The sequence below is a fragment of the Leptopilina heterotoma genome, unplaced genomic scaffold (genome assembly GCF_015476425.1).
Source record: "Leptopilina heterotoma isolate Lh14 unplaced genomic scaffold, ASM1547642v1 Lhet_235, whole genome shotgun sequence".
In the NCBI taxonomy this organism is placed as follows: domain Eukaryota; kingdom Metazoa; phylum Arthropoda; class Insecta; order Hymenoptera; family Figitidae; genus Leptopilina; species Leptopilina heterotoma.
Genome location: NW_025110952.1, coordinates 1,600,220 through 1,624,114, shown reverse-complemented (window position 1 = coordinate 1,624,114; position 23,895 = coordinate 1,600,220). Strand labels below are relative to the sequence as shown.

The 23,895-nt window shown below is 21.0% G+C and overlaps 1 protein-coding gene and 1 long non-coding RNA gene across 2 annotated transcripts in view; one reads left to right on the top strand and one right to left on the bottom strand.

Annotated features, from left to right (window-relative positions):
* The first annotated feature begins 1,439 nt into the window (after positions 1 to 1,439).
* Positions 1,440 to 2,652, top strand: LOC122502616. The gene is made up of 3 exons (XR_006301651.1): positions 1,440 to 1,594; positions 1,950 to 2,054; positions 2,488 to 2,652. It is a non-coding gene; the product is annotated as an uncharacterized LOC122502616 (long non-coding RNA).
* Positions 2,653 to 7,487: 4,835 nt separating this feature from the next.
* LOC122502607 (low-density lipoprotein receptor-related protein 6) overlaps positions 7,488 to 23,895 on the bottom strand; it is a 33,659-nt gene continuing 17,251 nt past the window's right edge. The window contains exons 7-9 of the mRNA XM_043612757.1: positions 21,616 to 22,707; positions 14,990 to 15,499; positions 7,488 to 8,900 (exon numbers count right to left, since the gene is read on the bottom strand). Coding sequence (XP_043468692.1) covers positions 8,506 to 8,900; positions 14,990 to 15,499; positions 21,616 to 22,707 — 1,997 coding nt within the window. The 3' untranslated portion in view covers positions 7,488 to 8,505. The remainder of the gene's footprint in view (positions 8,901 to 14,989; positions 15,500 to 21,615; positions 22,708 to 23,895) is intronic.

Below are 23,895 nucleotides of genomic sequence, written 5' to 3'. Positions count from 1 at the left end.
AGTTTTCAAATATGGTTTATTGTTATAAAGTAAGCTTTGCGTCAAAATTGGGAAATTTTTATTCGAAAGAAAATAAATTTTATTGCTTTTGTTTTTATATTTTTGAGCTAAAATATCTCACGACAATTTCCTATAATTTTTTTTCAGTTATATCATTTCACATTTATTAGAAAATACATATTGCAGAAAATAATAAAATTTTATTACTTTGTAGTTGATATTATTCTTATGTAAAATATAATATGTGAAAAAGAAATAATTTTTTTTAAAAATTGAAAAATTCATCGTTTTTGAAATATTTAAAAATTTTTATCATCTTATAATTTTAACAATAACTTTAAAATAATGAGTGAAAGATAAATAATTATTTTTTTGTAAATAATTTTTAATTTAAAAAATTTTAATTTATTTTAAAAAATGTATATTATATAAGTAGCAAAAGTTACGCGCGGAATGTGATATTCAATTTATTATTATTATGCAAATTACAAAATTTTTTATTTGAAAAATATAAATTTTTAAATAATTTCATAATCAAAATTGAAAAAATTCACTTATTAAGTAAAAAAATTAATTATTATTGTTTATATTTTCAAAAAAATTGTAATATAATTCTTCGAAAGAATTCAATTATTTTTATATAAATAATATAACATTCTTCAAAAGATTTCAATAGTATATATATTATATTATTATATTAAAGTAATAACATTTTTATTTTACGAATTTATCTTTGAATAATTTTTTAAATTAAAAAAATTATTTACAAAAATTAATTATTTATCTTTTACTCATTATTTTAAAGTTATTGTCATTAAAATTATAAGATGATAAAAATTCTTAAATATTTCAAAAACGATGAATTTTTTAATTTTTTAAAAAAATTATTTCTTTTTCACATATTATATTTTACATAAGAATAATATCAACTACAAAGTAATAAAATTTTATTATTTTCTGCAATATGTATTTTCTAATAAATGTGAAATGATATAACTGAAAAAAAATTATAGGAAATTGTCGTGAGATATTTTAGCTCAAAAATATAAAAACAAAAGCAATAAAATTTATTTTCTTTCGAATAAAAATTTCCCAATTTTGACGCAAAGCTTACTTTATAACAATAAACCATATTTGAAAACTTTTTTCAATTCATATATTCTTATTATAGGATTTTTATTTTTGATTAGATAAAATTGATTTTTTAATTGTTGTTCATTGTATTAAAAATTCTACGAAACTAAAAATTCACTGTATGACATTAATTAATTTTTAACATATTTCATTTTCCGAATTTATTGTATATTTGTAAAATAAAAATTTGAAATAAAATAAAAATATTAAAAAATAGAAAAAAAAGTTAAATAAAAATATAACTTTATTTTTAAGTCGACAAAGAAATAATATAAACATTTATCTTTTACTCATAATTTTTTTCCTTGAACAACTGAATAGTTTTGGAAGATAGATTTTCAATATTTTTTAATGACCAAATCACGAGAATTTTTAGTATAAATATGTTAAAGTTCAACTGCTCTTTTATAATCAACTTCTTTGCGCTTCCTAGTTCTGGTCCCTATAACTTCAGTTGTTGGTAAGAAAAATTTATAAAAGCTTAGAATTATCGAGTTTTTTAATTTAATATTTACAATGTTTATAAAAATAATGTAAAATTATTCTACATTTACTGAGAATTTTTCCATTAATCAAACTTATTGAATAAAAAATTTAAAAAGTAAAACTTAATATTTATAATTTATATTTTTCGTACCTAAGTACACTATATTTGATTCTTTTTTGTTATAAAATTTACCAATTGTTCAATTTAGAAAAATTTTTTTTAAAATTTTGATTAAAAAATTGTAACATTTTTTAAAATTATAAAAATTTATAATTATTTGTAATAATAAAATTTTTTATTTAATTTCTTGATATTTCTTTTCGCAAAGCAAAATGAAAACTTCTATTTCAATCATAATTGTTGCGGTCGTAACTTTGGTATTAATGGCAGCGCCATCACAAGCCAGCCGTTACAAGAATAGTCCACGACGACAGTAAGAATAAACTTTTTTTTAAAGATAATTAATTTTAAATAATATTTTTAAATAAAATCAATTATCTTTAATTTATTCTATAATAGATAGAGAATTTAGAAATTAATTCAATTTTCTCAAATTCGAACTGTAATATTTTTCTTATAAAAATACTCAAAGTTCTTTTATTTTAAGACACTTAATTTCAAAAAATACTATAATTTCTATTAAATGTTCATTTTAAAAATATATTTTTCGCTAAAAACTAATTAAATACCTTTGTGAATTTTTTCACATTAATTTTGAAAATATATAATTATTTTCCAAAATTAATGTTAGAAAATTCACAAAAATTATTATTATTATATCTTTTGCATAAATAAAGTTATGTAAAAAAAATATTTTATTCTGTTAATTAATTTTAATTTTATAATTTAAAAATTTTTATTTTCAGCAATAAGAAACATAATTAATTTTAACTTTCGCCAAAAATGCAAGACCTCATAACTATATGTTAACCTTTTTCGCAATGCAATGCGCAATGTATAAAAAGTTATAAGCAAATGTTATGTAAACTGAGAAATTATAAATAAATATATTTTCTGATTTAAAAAAAAAATTGTCTTATTATTAACAAAAATCAAGTATATTCTCCGAACTCAAAAAAAAAAAAAAAAAAAAAAAGTGAAAGAACAGCAAAATAAATTTTTAATAACATTATTACTCAAAAGAAATTCAATTGTCTCTACAAAATTTCAATAAAGAATTCTTCGAAAAATTTATGAAAAATTACAAAAATGTTATCTTTTGAAATTATTATTATATATATATTTTTTTAATATTCTCGTCAAAATGTCAATTATTTTTAAAAAATTTATTCCCTTAATATGAAATCTATTATTTACAGAATTTTTATAAATTTCTTCGCAATAATTTAATTATTTTCATAAATAAAACTCATCGCAGAGTATTATTTTTAATACATTAAATATTAATCGAATTCATCAAAAAATGTAATTGTTCTTAAAAATTTTATGAAAAATCGTTAAAAGAAATCAATTATTCAAAAATGTTTTGATAAAATTCTTAATGAGACTTCAAGTTTAAGAAATTTTAATTATTCAATAAATTATTTACTTTTGCATTTAAATTATTAAATTGTCTAATAAAAATTTATTTAAAAATCAATTACAGTTAAATTCTTACATAATAATTGAATATATTAAAAGCATTATAGCATGAATTTTAAGAAATAATTAAATTTTAAAATGGTTTCAAATCAAATTCTTTAAAAATTTGTATTTTTCATACTTATAACTAACAATTCTGTAGAATTAATTATTTAAAAAAAGTTTAATTATTGAATTTTTTTCTGAAATTATTTGAAGTGTTTATTTTTTAATTCGTATTTAATTTAAGAATTTCTGAATAATTTAAATTTCATAAAATTGATTTGTAAACAAATGGATTTTAAAATTCTCAAAGAACTTTTTTCAAAAATTATTAAAAATAATTTATTTCTGTGAGAGAATAATAATGATTTAAATTTATTTAGAAAAGAAGTTATTGATGTTTTCAAATAATTTTAGAATTAAAGAAATTCGTAAATAAATGTAATAGAACATTTTTTGGAGTGTCTAATTATTTTTAGAATGTATCAGAATTTTCTTTAGGGTCAGAGGGAAGAAGTTAAAATTTTGGCAAGTAATTAAGTTTTTCATATTAAAAAAAAAATAAAATATTTTGCAGGATTTACATTTGTTAATTATCTAAAATGTTTGTTACAAAATGCTAATTTTTTAGAAACAAAGGAAATAATGAATAATATAATAACAATTAATAATTTTTTTTAGATTAATATACAATATTTCTTCTCAGGAATTCAATTATTTTCAATACAATTTTAATAAACTTTAATAATCAAATATTTAATTATAATTATTAACAGACCCAAATATTTTAAAAAGTTAAAAAAATTAAATATTTTTAAAATTTTCAATTAAAATTATACGAAAAACTATACATTATTTTCAAGAAAACTTAAAGAAATGCTTCGAAAGAATTGAATTATTTTATTATTAAGTTTATTAAAATAAACTTCTTTGAATGAATAAAATTATTTTTGAAAATTTTAACAAAGTTCAATAATTGAATGTTTAATTTCAACTATTAAGAAACACGATTATTTTTAAACCTTGAAAGAAATTATTAACAAAATTTAATTACATTCAAAATTTTTAATTAAAATGATTAAAGAAACTACATTTTTTAAAAAATATTCTTCAAAAGAATTTAATTATTACAGTGAGACCTTATTTTGTTTTTAGAAAAAATCCATTCATATAATTTTGTAATTATTTATTTGTTATTAATTTAATTACAATTTTTTAAAATTTTAATAAAATTTTTCGCGAGAATTGAATTATTCTCATAAATAATAAAATCCTTCGAAGGAATTCAATTATTCTCAATTTTTTTGATAAAATTCTTTACCAGGATTCAATAATTTTCAATACATTAATTTAAAAATTAAAAATATTAAAGAAAAAAATTATTCAAAAAGTTAGGAAACAAAAAAGCAAACAATAATTATTTTTAAAAAATTCAATTATTTTCATAAATAATAAAATTCTTTACGAGAATATAATTACTTTCAATACAATTTTAATAAAATGAAAGAATTAATTTTATTTTCAAATTTCTTGATTAAATATTCTTCTTAAAAATTCAATGATTCTCAATATATTATTAATTTTAAAATTAAAAACATTTAAAAAGAAAAATTATTTAAAGATAATATATTTTTTAGTATTCAAAGTAAAAAAGTTTACTTAAAAACTATATTATAATCATGGTTCTATCCAATATTTTAAAATCGTAAAATATTAGAAAAAGCAAAATTCTAAAAGAAAATTTATCTTCTGATTTTGTTTAGTAGAAATTATTACTTTTGCACGTGTAAGTCCTAAAAATTTCTTGTAATAAAAAAATCATGTTTCTCCATATTATTATCAAGTATTTTCAAATAAACTTTGCAATGATAAAATAGAAGCGAAATTTTGCTTTTTTTTAAATATTTCTTAAAAGGTACACAGCGTAAAAATATAAAACTATGAAAAAAAATGTATTTCTGTTATCAGAAAAAGTGCTTAAATTTACTGTATAAAAAAATATTTTTATTCAAAGTTAAGACGCAAAAATTTATATGAGAAATCAGTAATATTTTTCCTCAAAATTAATTAATTAATATTTTTGTTATTGAAAATTTGTCACTTTTATTGTTTCAATTGAAAATATTTACTTTTTTGTATTGGAAATGAATATAATTAATTATAATGACAAAATCATTATTTTATTATTATAAGAATATTGTTACTGTAATTTCTTCAAAATTATTTGTATCATTTCAATTCAATTAACATTTTCTAGAATTTTTAACTAAAATTCTACTATAAATCAATAACATCAATTATTATTATGCAATTACATTTTTTCAAAAAAAATTAATTCTACAGAATTTTTAGTTAAAAGTATGAAAAATAATAATTTAATTCTACGAGAAATCAATTATTTAAAAACAAAATTAAATAATATTGAATGTTTCTTAAAATTTAATTTTTACGAAGAATTTTATTAACAACTTTTGAAAATATTTAAATTCTTTTAAGGAATTCAATTAAAATTTTAATGAAATTTATTTATATTTAAGAATTTTATTAATAACAATTTTTAAAAATAATTGAAAACTTTTTGAATAATTTTATTCAATTTTTTAAAAATAATTGAATTCCTGAGAAGAATTTAAATAATAATTTTTGAAAACAATTGAATTCATGAGAAGAATTTTATTAAAATTTTTGAAAATAATTGACTTCTTGAGAAGAATTTTTAAAAAATGTTTGACAATAATTTAATTTTTGAGAAGAATTTCCATATCTATTTATAAAGATAATTTAATTCTTGACGAGAATTTTTAGAAAATTTTGAAAATAATTTAATTTCTGCAAAGTATTTCATTACTTTTCAAAAGAATTGAATTCTTGCGATGAATTTTCAAATTTATCGCAAAATAATTGAATTTTGGAAAAGAATTTTATTGAAATTCCTTAGAATAATTGATTTTATGGGAAGAATTTATGCGATTTTGTTGTTTATCAAGCTAATTGAATTCTTTTGCAAAATTACTTGAAAATTTTTGAAAATAATTTATTTTCTGCGACGAATTAAATGTTATTTATGAAAATATTTAAATTATTGTAACGAATTTTATTGTTTTATTGAATAATTGAATAATTGAATGTTTCTTAAAATTGAATTCTTTCCTCAAGTTTTAATAAAACTTTTAATAATAATTGCAATTTTCAAGGAATGTATTTAAAATTGTATTGAAAATATTTGAAATTCTGCGATGAAAATAATTGAATTCGTAAATGAAATTTTATTATTTATGAAAATAATTGAATCTTTTCGTAGAATTGTATCAAAAAGTTTTTTCTATAATTAAATTTGTTGATAAATTTTATGAAAATTGTAAATATTGAAAATTATCGAATTGCAAAAAACTTTTGAAAGTAATTGAACTTTTGCACAGATTTTTGTAAATTTTTGAATAGAATTGAATTTTTGGCGAAAAATTTTGCTATTTGTAAAGATAATTGAATTCTTGACGAAATATTCGTGAAAATTTTTAAAAATAATTGAATTTTTTCGAAGAATTTCATTACTTTTGAAAATAATTGAATTCTTGCGATGAATATTGTAACTTATAAAAATAATTGAATTTTGTAAATAATTTCATTAAAATTCCTAAAAATTATTGAATTTCTGTGAAGAATTTTGTTATTTATCAAGATAATTGCATTAAAACTTTTGTAATAATTAAATAATATTAAAAAAAAACAACCAACTTCTAAACATAATTGAGACTTGACTTCACGAAAATACTAATCTTCCAAATTTTATAAATTTCATGAAAAATTTCATCGATCATAAATTTCAAGATTTGAAACTTTCAAAACAAAAGTTTGCTTTTGGTGTGAATTCATCATTAAAAGATAAAAGAAAAAAATAGGGGAAATTTTCAAAATAGGGTACGTTTAGGGGCCAAAATTAAAAAAAGGGGACTTTTAGGGAAATAGGGGACAGACTTTGAAATTTGTTTACAATAAAATATCGAAATTACGAAAATTGCTAGTCTTTTTTTATTTTCTAAATGCGAACGAATTGAATTAGGTGATAAATTCAATTAAGTTGTAAAAAAGTATGATTTTTAAATGATTTAACATTCATTTAATAGTTAAAAGATACTTTATTTACATAATAAAACTATATATTTTATTATAAAAAAAAACATTAAATTGTTAAAAATTATAAATTATTACAAAATTAATAAAATAATGTTTTAGTAAAAGTAATACAGTCGAACGTAGAAATTTTTATTTTAAGTCATTGTCAAACGATAAAATTTTATCTTCGAAAATATAAAACATTAACAATGAATATTTAGATTTTCTTCTTTTTTGTAAAATACCTATCACAAAATTTTGTTTTTGAATTTAAAATTTTTAATTTAATCTCTATAATATACGCGAAAAATGCCAGTCTTTTGTTTTTAAAATCTTTTCAGTCGAATATTCAACTTTTTATACTTATAATTTATTTTTGATCGCAGTGTTTTGTTTTGATTTTCTAAATTAGAACTATACATACTTTCTTCTGCTTTGATCATTTTTTTTAAAATTCGTAGTTAATACCCCAGTCCTTAAAAATAAGTCGTTCCATAAAACAATTAATTTAGATTGAAAAAAATGGACTTTTTAGTATATTTTTCCTTGGAGTTGAAATTTTCAATTCATTCTTATGTTAAAAAGCAAATTTTACAAATTTACAAGCAGTCTTTTAGAACTGGTGTTTTTATTTATTTTTTTAATTTAGAAACTTCTAAGAAGCGAAATTTCTATTGATAAATTCGATTTTGTTTAATTTGTCTAAATTACAGTTCGACTGTTCACAAATATAAAATAAAGGTCATGGAACACGTTGCGGTATCCATATATGTACTTTCCTTCTTCACTTTTTACACAATTTTATTTACTCTTATAGCTAATTTAAAAAGATAAAAAATATACAAAACATCTTGCATCGACTTCACTTTAAAACAAATGCTCTCTGCAAGTCATAGGGATTTCTCGTACTCTGTTTTCTTTTTTCAAGTTCAAATACACGTATTTTAAAAAATTCATTACACGATTGTAAATCATTTTTTTTTCTTTTTTGTTAGAAAAAAAATTGTACCTCTTTTATTCTATAACTCGATCATGCACCTGGGCAAGGGATTTGCGCACTAGATTATTCTGTAATTTCACTTGATTTCACGTCACTGAACTGAAAGTGAAGTGAAATTACAGAATCGAGTTATAGAATACGGAGAATATTAACTTCCGTTATATTTTAAAAAATAAATATTCAGTCTTTAGCAGTCTCGTTTCGAGAGAGATGGTACTGGTGATGGAGGCGGTGGTAATGGATGAAAATATGTCGATGATCTTGAACTCGGAGATGGTGGACAGCTAATTGCTATATCGCTGTGATAAACAGATCTCGGCGTTGGCGGTGGTGGGAAGGGCTCCACTTCATATCGCCATCGCGTTGGATAATTACTGTCAGACTCGTCGCAAACATCTGTGCTGCATGGCGTGGGTGGTGGCGGTGGATTTATACTTCTATAATGTCGATATGGTCTGCATCTTGATGCATTGCTACTGGAACATCTTGTGGAGTTGGCAGTTGTCGCTGGACTAGGTGGTGGGTTCAATGTTTCTTGTGGATAGCCACCTGTGGAACTACCGCGAGTCGAACTTGAAGCACCTGAAGAAGGAAAAATTTATAATTTAGCAATTTTTATTTTATTTAGGCATTTATACATTTGTCTCATAACTTATAAGAAGAATTAATTCAAAGTTGCAAAAAAAAATTTAATTTTGTTCATCCCTGACTTTTCCCTGATTTTTAGACAAAATTTTAACTTTTTCACTGATACTAAAGAATATTCTGATTCACTCTAAAAATTATTAAATACTCCAAAAAAAAATTCTATTAAATTTATTTACAAATTTCTTCAAAAGTAAAACTATTACATACGAAAACATCAAAAATTCTTTTTTAAATAAATATTTAATCATTTTTTTTTTCATTGGAATTAAAATGTTAAAAAATTTCAAATTCAAATCTTTTCAAATTGAACAACTCATAAGAATATTATCTGATATTATTAACTCCGAGTCTTCGACTCGGAGTGATCCGTTTCTTTATGTTTTATAATAATTAAAGATGACCGACTTACAAAATCATTATTTCATTATTATAAGAATATTGTTACTGTAATTTCCTCAAAATTATTTCTATCGTTTCAATTCAATTAAAATTTTCTAGAATTCAAAAATTCTACTTTAAATCAATAACATCAATTATTATTATTCAATTAAACTTTTACAAAAAAAATTAATTCTACAGAATTTTTAGTTAAAAGTATGAAAAATAATAATTTAATTCTACGAGAAATCAATTATATTTAAATACAAAAATAAATAATATTGAATGTTTCTTAAAATTTCATTTTTACGAAGAATTGTATTAACAACTTTGGAAAATATTTAATTTCTTTTAAAGAATTTAATTAAAATTTTAATGAAATTTATTATATTAAAGAAAGTTGGGGTACAGTTTTTCTAAAACAAATTTTCTAATTTTTTATTTTCTAAAATTTTTTTTTCTAATAAAGGTGAATTTCTAAAAAAACTTTTTTCTAATGAAAGTGATTTTCTAATTTTCTTCCTTCTCATCATGCTTCTCATAAAGGTCATTTACTAAAATATTCTTTTCTAATAAAGGTAATTTTCAAAAAAAATTTTTCTAACAATATTCAATTTTTGAAATAACGAATGATTAAAAAATAAAATTTACGAAAATTTTTTAATTCTTTAAAAAAGTACTTGAGATTTCTTTAAAAAATTATAATAAAAAATAGAAAATCTTAATTAATAAATAGAAATTATAGGGATTTTTTTCCTAAAGATATTTAAAATTTTCTAAAAAAAAATGTTTTATAAATAAATTAATTTTGGAAATTTTGATAGAAAAATTCTTTTTTTTCAAAGAAGAACGAAATTTTGTTAACAAATTGTGATAAGAAATAGTAATTTTATAAAATTTGTTCTACTTTTTGAAACAGAAACTTATAAATTTGTAAACAAAATTGTGATTGAGAAACAGAAAATATGCAAAATAGTTTCTATTTCTTAATCTTAATTTTTTTTTTAACAATTTTCTAACTTTTATCAAAATTATGGAATTTTACAAATTTTAAGAAAATAAATATTAGAAATCATAACTTTTTGGAAAAACTTTTTTAGAAATAAAAACTTGTTAGAAAAACCTTTTTTAGAAAACAGATTTCATTAGAAATTGCTTTTTTTAGACAAAAAGGATTAGAAAATATTTTTTAAAGAAAGTGATCACCTACCAATAAAGAATTTTATAACAATTTTTGAAAATAATTGAAAACTTTTTAAAGAATTTTCTTGAATTTTTTAAAAATAATAGAATTCCGGAGAAGAATTTAAATTATAATTTTTTAAAACAATTGAATTCATGAGAAGAATTTTATTAAAATTTTTGAAAATAATTGACTTCTTGAGAAGAATTTTTAAAAAATGTTTGACAATAATTTAATTTTTGAGAAGAATTTCCATATCTATTTATAAAGATAATTTAATTCTTGACGAGAATTTTTAGAAAATTTTGAAAATAATTTAATTTCTGCAAAGTATTTCATTACTTTTCAAAAGAATTGAATTCTTGCGATGAATTTTCAAATTTATCGCAAAATAATTGAATTTTGGAAAAGAATTTTATTGAAATTCCTTAGAATAATTGATTTTATGGGAAGAATTTATGCGATTTTCTTGTTTATCAAGCTAATTGAATTCTTTTGCAAAATTACTTAAAAACTTTTGAAAAAATAATTGATTTTCTGCGACGAATTAAATGTTATTTATGAAAATATTTGAATTATTGCAACGAATTTTATTGTTTTATTGAATAATTGAATGTTTCTTAAAATTGAATTCTTTCCTCAAGTTTTAATAAAATTTTTAATAATAATTGCATTTTTCAAGGAATTTATTTAAAATTGTATTAAAAATAATTGAAATTCTGCGATGAAAATTGAATTCGTAAATGAAATTTTATTATTTATAAAAATAATTGAATCTTTTCGTAGAATTGTATCAAAAAGTTTTTTCTATAATTAAATCTGTTGATAAATTTTATGAAAATAGTAAATATTGAAAATTATCGAATTGCAAAAGACTTTTGAAAGTAATTGAACTTTTGCAAAGATTTTTATAAATTTTTGAATATAATTGAATTTTTGGCGAAAAATTTTGCTATTTGTAAAGACAATTGAATTCTTGACGAAATATTCGTGAAAATTTTTAAAAATAATTGAATTTCTTCGAAGAATTTCATTACTTTTGAAAATAATTGAATTTTGTATAGAATTTTATTAAAATTCCTAAAAATTATTGATGTTTCTCGTTAGTGTATCTTCATGATTTATTTCAAAATTATTAGTTTATTAGAAAAAGTCAAAAATAGTGGTTTGAATTGTAAACTAGAATAAAGTCTACAAAAGCGATTAGTCGCGACCTTCAGTTTTTACGCGCTATTGCGCATAACATTCTTATTTGAAATTATATTTTTGCAGATTACAAAAATGTTATATTCTTTTTTATATATATAATTCTATTACTAGCAAAAACTGACGCGCGCGAGCGCGCGTGCATTTTTTTTTCAACGTTTTATTTTAAATAATTAAAACTTTATTTTTTCAGCGAATTTGAACCATTATGATGTCACAATTTTTTAGCAAATGCTGTGAACAAATTGTGACGTCATTATGGTTCAAATGCCATTAAAGAAATTATTTCATCTTCTATTAATTAATATATTTTTGCATTTTCTTTTTTTATATAAATAAATTAAAATTTTTATTTATTAATTGAAAATATCTGTTCGCAGTTTATATTTTTTTTTTGTTTAATATTTTAATAATTTTATGTTTTAATATATATATATAAATATATTTTTTCTATTAAAATAGCAATTCTTTAAAATGATTATTATTATTTTTAAGGGTATTTTAATTATTATTATGACGTTATAATGTTTTAAATAAATTTAAAAAATGGAAATGCTGGAAAGAATGAAAAATACATTTTTTTTAGAAATATAAAATTATTCAATTAACATCTTCTATCTTTATATCTTCTCTCTATATTAATATCTTCTTCTTCTATCTTCTTTGATTTAGTTGTAATTTACTTTTTTGTTTCCTATCTTCTTTAATAATTTTATGTTTCAATATTTTTAATTTTAATTAAAATTAATATATTGAATTTCATTTAAATTCTTGCAAAAAATTTGAGAATCATTGAATTTCTTCAAAAAATGTCATTATTTATGAAAATAATTCAATTTTCGCTAAAAATCATTAAATCAATTTTGGAAACCCTAATTAAATTTTTCTGAAGAATTATTTTTTATTTTTTGTTTAATAATTGTGTTTCTTTAATAATTTTAATTGGATATTTTTAAAGTAATTTAAATTTATGAACAATTTTTTTCAAGTTTTTAAAACTAATTTTTAAATTTGTAAATTTAGTTGAAACATCTATTGTTTACATTTATCCCTTGTTTACAATTACCCCAAATGGCCCTAATTGTAAATTGATTGTTTTGTTGATTTTTGAATTTTATTTCGGAATAATTCAATTTTTTATTATGTATTTTTCATGATTTGAAGACTTTATATAGTCTTTAAAAGACTTGATAGTATTTAAATAGTTGAAATGAAAGGCGGTGCCTAAAGTATTTTTTTTAAGTTCATTATTTTTTTTTCTTTTTAGAAAATCTATTTTCTATAATATTGTGTTAAAAAAAACGTTAACATTTTATATTTTATTTGAACAGAAGATAACGATAAGTTTAATTCTTGCAAAAGAAAGCACTTATAAGTTAATTCTACACACAAACACACACAGAAATACGTTTATTTTTTACGTAAGTGCCAATAAATTAATTTCAATTTTTTATTTAAAATGAAATAATTTAATTTTGAATTAATTGTATTTTTGATATTTGAATAATTAATTATTATTTTGAACAATTACATTTTTCAATGATTTCAAAATAATTAAATTTTTATTAAAAACAGAATAATTTATTTTTGAATTAATTAAAATTGTTTGATTTATTTTTGAATAATTAATAATTGACTTTTGAATTATTTAAAATTCAAATATTGTAAAAAATTAATAAAATATTTAAAAAAACAATTTATTTTTAACATAATAAAAAAAGTAATTTATTAAAATACTAAATTCAAATAGATTTTGAATTGCAATTATTTTTAAAAATAAATAAATTTTTTGTGTAAAATCATTTTTTTAAAATTAATTAAAATTTGAAACAATTGAATTTTTTTTTTTTCATTTTTGAAAAATTAATTATTTCGAACAATTTTTTAAACATAAAAGAACCAGGAGCTATTATCACTCATAATAGCAATCAAAAAAAGCACACACTAAAGGGATCGCTCTTCCCAAAAAATTTAGACTCTAGATCCTGCACTGTATAAGTTAATAATTGAAGATTAATTAAATTTTTGAAAAATTAAATATTAAAAAATTAATTATTTTGAATAATTAATATTATTGAACAGTAATTTACGAAAACGACCAATGTAATAAAATTTAGAACGATATTTTTTATTGATTCAGGAAAATTGAATTTTTTAATTAAAATTAATAATCGTTGAAAATTGAAAATAATACAACTTTTATTGACAATTCGATATTTCAGTTTTTTTAGATTTTAAAAATGCATAAAATTTTCAATAATAATAATAAATCAAAATACAATAAATATTATCAATTATAATTATAAATAAAAAAAATAATAATAATAATAATAAGATATACGAATAAAATTTGTTTTTAAGTTATTTTGAGATTTTTATTTAACAAAATAAAATGAAATAATATAAATGATTTAATTAAGAAGAAAATTTTAATTAATAATTAGAATTTACCAATCTACAGTTTTTTTTCCACTGAAAACGGTAACCTCTCGCCTGATACCAGATATTTTTCCACGATTTTTCAAACACAATAATTCTTGTCACAATTTAACGTTTTTTAAAAACACCCGCACTATACCGCATAACATAACATCGGAAATGTCAAAACATCACGAAAAATATAAACAAACAAAAAAATCATGATAATAATTCGCAAATGATAACTAACAACTAACTTCATACTGCGAACGGACAGAATGAAAAACCACAGACTTTAATAAAGTTAATATTTCTACACATTTTCTATTTATTAATATTTTTTTATTATTCATTTAAATTAATATACTGAAATTGTAGTATTTTTCTAAATTTCATAAATTTTTACTTACAAATGTGTCCATTTATTACATTTATTTTTTTTCGGGAACTTGTCAACAAAATTTTAATAAAATTTCACAAAAAAATTCAATTTTTAAAGAAATTTTTAATAATATTTTTCGAAAAAATTCAATGATTTTCAAATATTTAATAAATCCTTCAAAACAATTCAATTTTTTCCATAAATAATAAAATTCGAGATATTCGATTAAAAATGTGAAATTTTTATTATTTATGAAAATACTTAAATGTTTGAGTAGAATTTTATCAACATTTTTTTTTTTAAATAATTGAATTCCTTTGGAAAATTTTATTAAAACAGTAAATATTGAAAATCTTGTCTTGTCTAGGTTATTTCAGATAATCGAGATTCCACTGTACTTTGATTGAAAATTTCTGATTTTCCTGACGTGTGGCAACCCTGTAAATGGATAAATACCTGTAATGTGACTGCGATCGTAACTGGATCCTATGCTACTGCCATTTAGAGTAGACATCCTCACAGCATCCATTCCAAGTTTAGGATCCTTTCTGCCACCTTTGTGCACCAATGTGGCCTTTGCAATTCTGTTTGGCTTCGGAGAAAGCGGATCTCCCGCCGAGTCATACAAGATGTCTGGTAATTCGCCATTGGAAGACATTTTCTTTCGACAGTAATAGACGATAATGCCACCGCTTGCGAACACAATCATCGACACTAAAATTACAAGAATATAGGTATTCTTTCCGGCGTCCACCGGAACAACCGACTGCTGCTGATTATTCACTGTCGAGCATGCCACAGTATTCTCATCACTTCCGTCCGGGCAATTTTTCCAACCGTCGCACAGCAATGTTTCAGAAATGCAAGAACCTGTCGAACTACATTGAAATTGTCCAGAGCGACAACAGTTTGCCTCGTCGAAACCATCGGAACATTGAGGGGTTCCATCGCAAACCCAATTTGTATCTGTGGAAAGATTTAATTTAACCCATTAATAAACTAATATAAACACTGACGCAAACCAACTATTGGAATCAGGACATCACACTTTATCGGCAATTACGTATTTTAAGTCTGAACTTCAAAATTCAAAATGGCCGATCTAATATGGCTGCCAACTTTATTAATTTTCCAACGGAATTAAAATTTTCAAAATATCCAAATTCAAATCTTTATAAAACATAAAAATGACAAAATCATTATTTTACATCTATTATAAGAATACTATTACTGTAACATCTTCAAAATTATTTTCATCATTTCAATTCAATTATTATTTTTCTAGAATTTCCAACTATAATTCTTCATCTTTAAAGCAATTATTTTTAATAATTTTTGAAATAAATCTTTGAGAATTTTCACATCCATTTGATTACAATTCAATTTTACGAAATTTCATGGATTATTAGGAAATTTTTCAAATTAGAAAATAAAAACTTCAAATAGTTTGAAAAAAAATAATTTCTATAAAATTAATAAAATCAATAATTAAAATTATCCCGTGTGGAAATCTGCCCAAGTTAGCCCAGTTAAAAACTGGGAGCCAGCTGGGCCCCACCTGGGCTTCCCATTTTCATAAAAATATTAACATTATAATAGAAAAAGTCTGAAAATTAAATATAACTATTCACAATAAATCATTCTACAATTAATTCATAATAATAATAATCATTATTATTTTAAACAATTTATTATTGTCAATAATTATAAACTTTTATTGTACTACACTAACAGACATTTAGTTTTATTGAAATTTTAAAGTTGTTCCAGCTGAATTTATTTATTTAATAATTAACTCATCAAGGTATAACGGTTTTTAATACATTTTAATAATTGTTTAAACAAATAATTGTTGTTATTTAATAACTTTTGATACACATAACTTAGAAACTTGCAATTTTTTTTCCTAATTTTGCAATTAACTAATAGGAACGACATAAAATAAAGAAAATTTATGGTTTTAACAATTCAGAAATTGTTTAAACAAATGATTGTTGTTATTTATTAACTTTTGATACACATAACTTAGAAACTTGCAATTTTTTTCCTAATTTTGCAATTAAGTAATACGAACAACATAAAATAAAGATAATTTATGGTTTTAACAATTAAGAAATTGTTTAAACAAATTATTGTTGTTATTTATTAACTTTTGATACACATAACTTAGAAACTTGCAGTTTTTTTCCTAATTTTGCAATTAACTAATGTAAATAGTAAATCATTCGGATGTTTTATGATTTTAATTTTAACAATTTATCAAATGTTTAAACAAATAATTGTTGTTATTTACTAACTCTTGACACATAGCATCTAGAAGAATGAAGTTTTTTCTTATTTTGCAATTAGTTAATCAGAGTAGTAGTAATTGTAAAATTAGAAAGAAACTGCAAGTTTCTGGATTGTTTGTATTAAAAGTTAATAAACAATAACAATTATTTGTTTAAACAATTTCTGAACTGTTTAAATCATAAAATACTGTTATTTCATACTTTTCAGATTAGTTAAATATAAAATTAAAAAGAAACTGCATTTTTTTAGGTGCTTTGTGTCAAAAATTAGTAAATAACAACAATCATTTGTTTAAACAATTTTTGAATTGTTAAAACCTTAAATTATTTTTATTTCATGTGGTTCGAATTAGTTAATTGCAAAATTAGAAAAAAACTGCATCTTTCTGGAAGCTAGTGTCAGGAGTTACTAATTAACAACAATTATTTATTTAAACAATAACGACTGCAATATAACATTAGTAAAATTTATTATATATAATAACAAAAATCGTTTACAGTGAAAATTATTAAATAGTTTAGTTTTTCTTTAACATTTAATAATAAAACTTTGATGTAATTATGGTCATCTTCGTACATGAATTGACAATTGACAAACATGTTAACATTTTACGGAAGCATTTTAGAGTTTGTCTATTGACCCACTCACGGTGGGTTCCGGTCAGGCGAAATAATATTATAAGTGGGCGTGAGCTGGGTCCTACCTGGGCTTCCCAGTTTTTGAGGACCCACATCAATAATTATATAAGCAAAAATTTCTAAGTCCAAACCTAAAAATTTTTTTTTCAACAAAAAATTAATGTTTATAATGACTAAGATTAAGAAAAAACGTGTTTTTAACAAAAATGTATTCACAATATTTTTTTTTATGTAATGTCCACATAATTAATTAGTAAAAATTTCTAAGTCCAAACAATTAAAAAAAAATTTTTTTTTAGACCAACAAATTAATGTTTATAATGATTGTAAACAATAAAAAACACATTTTTAATAAAAATGTATTGATATATTTTTTTCATAATAATATAAATATTATTTTAAGAATATTTATCGTTTATTATTACATTATTAATATTGTTATTATTATTATTAAACTATTTATTTGTCACGGTGTATTCGTATCAGTAAATGCTTTATTGAATCATTACAGCAGATCAACAAGTCACTGACAATAAAACGTCGGTGTTCAGTAGTTAGTCTCCGTAGTATAGTGGTTAGGGCGTTAGTCTAGTAGTCCGTAGGTCGTAGGTTCAATCCCCGCGTGCGTTAAATTTTATTTGTTTCTTAGGTTTGCGTTTATTCCGATTTTTCTGCATTGTATTCGTATAAGTATGCAATTTAGTGATTATATATACCGTTTAATAATTTAATTAACAAATTTCTAATTTTTTTATAAATTTTTAATTTATGAATGAAAGGATATATATTAATTCCCATATATATGCTAACATTATTTATGAATTTGCTTTTGGTCACAATTTCATTAAAAAAAGTAAAAATCGTTAAATAATAACGTTATTTATTTATAATTCGACTTATTTGTTATTAATAAACAATTTATTCATTAATTTGAATGAAAACTAAATCTATGGGCCCCAGCTGGATTTTTCCTAGGTGGGCTGTGGCTGGATTCACCGTTACAAGCCAAGGAATCGCCCACCTGGGCCATCCCTGCTGGGACCCACCTAGAACCTGGGAAGCCCACCTGGGACCCACCGTGGGCCCACCTCACTTTTCCACACGGGATGAAAACTTTTCAAAATTCAATTATTTCTAAAAATTCACGCTATAAGGCTTTTAATATTCAATTATTATCTAAAATTTTAACTGAAATTTATTTTTATGAAATGAAAATCAATTTTCATTAGAAAATTCTACGAGACTTGAATTATTTAAATACGAAAATAAATAATTTATTGAATTGAATGTTTCTCAAAAAATTGAATTTAAATAAAGAATTTTATTAAAAAAAATTTGGAATATTAAATTTTTTTCACGAATTTTAAAACAATTTTTAAGAATAATTTCATTTTTCTTGAAATTCGATTAAAATTGTATTATAAATAATTGAATTATGTATAGAAAATTTGATTTTTCTTAAATACTTGAACTATTGCAAATAAATTTATAAAAAATTTGTAAAGAATTGCATTTCTGTGAAATTTTTAATATGTATGACAGTTTATGAAAATAATTAAACGTTTGCGTAGAATTTTATTACTTTTGAAAATAATTGAATTTCTGCAATCATTTGTAACTTTTTTCAAAATTCAATTTCTTTGAAAGTTTTTAACTAAAATTCTTTTATAAATCCATTATTTTTAATAACTAGTTAAATATATATTTAAAAATATAACTAATTTCAACAGAATTGAAATTAAAATTCTTTAAAAAAAAATTAATTCTATAAAATTAACAATTAAAATTCTGAAAAATTCAAATTTTCAAAGATTTTAATTTAAAGCCTTTTTAAAATTATATTATTTCTAAAAAAAATTCAAGCTATAATGCTTTTTAATATAAAATTATTATTATCTTAAAATTTAACTGAAACTCATTTTTAAATTCAATTTTTATTAGAAAATTCTACGAGAATTCAATTATTTAAATACAAAAAATAAATAACTTATTGAATAATTAAAATATGTTTCTTAAATTTTAATTTTCATAAAGAATTTTATCAACAAATTTTTAAATAATTCAATTCTCTTGACAAATATTAATAAAATGTTTAAGAATATTTTCATTTTTCAAGGATGAAAATTGTATTAATAATAATTTAAATTCTGCCAAGAATTTTATTAAAGTTTTTGAAAATAATTTGAATTTTGGAGAAAATTTTTATTATTTATAAAGATAATTGAAATTTTAACGAGAATTTTTGTAAATTTTTGTAAATTTTTGACAATAAGTGAATTTTTGCGAAGAATTATATTACTTTTGAAAATAATTGAATTTTTAAGACGAATTTTATTAAAATTTTTTTTAAAATAATAATTGAATTCTTTTGTGAAATTCTATTGAAATAGTAGACATTAGAAATAATTGAATTTTGACAATTTTTTTTTAAATTAATTAAATTTCTACGAAAAATATTTAATTAAACTTTTTTAAAAAAATTAATTCTACATAATTGTTAATCAAAAAGTACGAAAAGTTAAAGTTTTCAAAGATTTTAATTTGAAATCTTTTTATAATTCAATTATTTCTAAAAATTTACGCTATTAGCTTTCAATATTCAATGATAATGTAAAATTTTAACTGAAATTAATTTTTAAATCAATATTTGCTGAAAAAAAATCCACGAGAATTCAATTATTGAAATACAAAAATGAATAATTTATTGAATAATTGATTATTTCGTAAAATTGAACTCTCAGAAAGAATTTTTTCAACAAATTTTTAAATATTTGATTTCTCTTGACAAATCTTAATAAAATTTTTAAAAATAACTTCATTTTTCGGAAATATGATTAAAATTTTAATTAAAAATACTTGAATTTCTCCAAAGAATTTTTTAAGAGTTTTTGAAAATAATTGAAATTTTGCCAAGAAAATTTATTTTTGAAAATAATTAAATTCCGGAGAAAAATTTATAAACATTATTGAAATATTGACGAGAATTTTTCTAAATTATTGAACACAATTAAATTTCTGCGAAGAATTATATTAATTTTTGAAAATGATTGAATTCTTGTGACGAATTTTATTAAAATGTCTTTTTAAATAATTGAATTCTTTTATGAAATTTTATTGAAATAGTAGACATTGAAAATAATTGAATTTTGACAAATTTTTGAAATTATTTACATTTCTACGAAGAATTTTATTAAAATTATTTTGAAAAAAAATTGAATTATTACAAAGAATTTCATTAAAATTTTAGAAAATAATTTATTTTTTTTTCAAAAAATTTAATTAAAACTTTATAGAAAATAATACATAAATTCTAATAAATAAATTGTAGCAAAGGTTTTTAAAATAATTGAATTTTTTTGATGAATTTTAATAAAATTTTGAAGAATAATTTCATTTTTCGAAGAATTTCATTAAAATTGTATTAAAAATAATTGAAAGTCTGCGATGAGTTTTATTATTTATGGAAATAATTGAATTCGTGTATAAAAAATGTTATTATTTATGAAAATAATTAAATGTTTGCGTAGAATTTTATTAAAAATCTTTTTAAATAATTGAATTCTATTGGACAATTTTATTAAAGTAGTAGATTTATTAAAAATCATTGAATTGAGAAAAGTTTTTTAAAATAATTGAAATTTTGCCATAAATTTGATTAAAATTGTTGAAAATAATTGAATTTCTAAGAAGAATTTTACTACTTTTGAAAATAATTGAATTTCTACAATCATTTTGTAATTGCTTCAAAATTCAATTTCTTTTAGTGTTTTTAATTAAAATTCTTCTATAAATCCATTATTTTTAATAATCACTTAAAAATATATAATAAAAAATTTAACTAATTTCAGAAGAATTGGAATAATTAAAATTTCTCAAAAATCTACGTTCTTTAAGACGATTTCTAGTTAAATTCATTCAAAATTGAAATTTTACAAAATTTGAAATTAAAATCTTTTGAAATTCATCTGTACTTATGAAAATTGTAAACGCAACTCTTTTAAAATTCAATTAATTTTGAAATAATTATGTAAGATTAGATTTTAAGAATAAACTTTAGAAAATAACAATTTTCCAGGATTTCGATCAAAATTCGACCTTATGTCCTAATTATAAATATCGTCCATTATTGTAAATAAATTTTCAAACACTTACCAATACAATGTCCACTCTGACATCTGAACTGATCATGCCCACAAGTTGGACAATTCAATTCATCACTCCCATCTGGACAATCGTCCTGTCCATCACATTTCCACGATATAGGAATACATTTCTGTGCAACAGCCGAGTTTGGAGCAATACAAGTAAAATGTTCATTTCCACAAGCAGGTGCTTCTCTACAAGTTCTTCCATCTTCACTCAAAACAAGAAATTGTGGACACGAGCATCGCAATGACGAATTTCCAATACAAAGATGTGAACAACCACCATAATCATGCGATGGACTGCAAATATGCGAATCCATAACATGATTATTTGGCGTTCTCACAGTAATGAGATCCGTTAGTGGACGATTCATTACAATACTTTTATTCGTTCCAGTAAATTTATCAACTCGTTCCACCGTTTGAGCTCCTCGATTAAACCAATAGATATAATTCAAAAGAATTGACAAATGTCCAATTGAAGATTCATCAGTGCTGGTGAGTATTCGTCGATTGCCACCCGTTAAATCGGCGACTTCTATCGTTTTTCCACAAGACCAATAAATTTTATTTGCCATCACGTCGATGGTGAGACCCGACGGTAATTCCAAATTTGAAGCAATAATTTTCTTCTCATGTCCATCCATTTTACTTAAATAAATCTTTATCGATCCACCGACATCGATCCAAGCGAGTAATCTCATTTCCGGATGAATAGCAAGATAACGAGGCTTCTCACCTTCACCCTTAACGATAATTCCCAAATTTAAATTATTATCGATTTTCGTTATATTTATGACATTATTAATTTCACAGGACCAGAATAATAATCTTCCTATGGGATCTAGAGCCAAATCGAAGGGATGTCCAAAACTGCCTGCAACTACAACTGATCCGTGTGTTTTGTTTTCTAAACTCTTGCGAATCGCTAAACTACGACCATCGATCCAATAAATGTGTTGAGTGAACGGATCGAATTCAATGGCTCTGATATTTTTCAGTCCCTGCACACGAAGTACAATATCGGGACAATCATTTATATCGGGCAGTAATCTTCCTATTACGTTACGTAAACTGTACATCATAAAATTTGTCGGAGCTGAAATAGAAAATTTATTACTTAATAATAATCTTTAAATAATTGAATACATAGGGGTCGTCCATATTTTATCACTTTTTGATCCCCCTCTTCCCCTATTGTAGGCTTTTTACAATCCCCTCTCCCATAACTATCCACGTGAACATTTTTTGGTAAGAAAAAAATATTTTTTGTAGAATACAAGCTTCACAGTGACCCTAAAAAGTATTTTAGGAGAAAAAGGGACTGAAAATTAAAAAATAGGGGACTTTTAGGGGACCATGAAAATTGGTTAAATAAAGATAAAAATATAATTTATTTTTACAGGGTTGCCACAAAAATTTAACTTCATTTTTCCCTGACTTTTCCCTGATTTCCAAACACAACTTTGACTTTTTCCCTGACCCTAAAGAATATTCTGATTCACTCTCAAAATTATTAGATACTCAAAAAAAATGTTCTATTAAATTTATTTACAAATTTCTTCAAAAGTAAAATTATTCGAAAACATCAATAACTTTATTTCAAATAAATATTTAATCATTTTTTTTTCATTGGAATTAAGATGTTCAAAAATTTCAAATTCAAACCTTTTCAAATTGAACAACTCATAAAAATATTATTATAAAACATAAAGAAATGGATCACTCCGAGTCGAAGACTCGGAGTAATCCATTTCTTTATGTTTTATAATAATTAAAAATGACCGACTTACAAAATCATTATTTTATTATTATAAATATATTGTTACTGTAATTTCTTCAAAATTATTTCTATCATTTCAATTCAATTAACATTTTCTAAAATTTTAAACTAAAATTCTACATCAATTATTATTATGCAATTAAACTTTTTCAAAAATAAAAAAAATTAATTCTACACAATTGTTAGTTAAAAGTACAAAAAATTATAATTTAATTCTACGAGAAATCAATTATTTAAATACAAAAATAAATAATATTGAATGTTTCTTAAAATTTAATTTTCACGAAGAATTGTATTAACAACTTTCGAAAATATTTAATTTCTTTTAAGGAATTAAATTAAAATTTTAATGAAATTTATTATATTAAAGAATTTTATACCAATTTTTGAAAATAATTGAAAACTTTTTGAAGAATTTTATTCAATTTTTTAAAAATATAATTGAATTCCTGAGAAGAATTTAAATAATAATTTTTGAAAATAATTGAATTCATGAGAAAAATT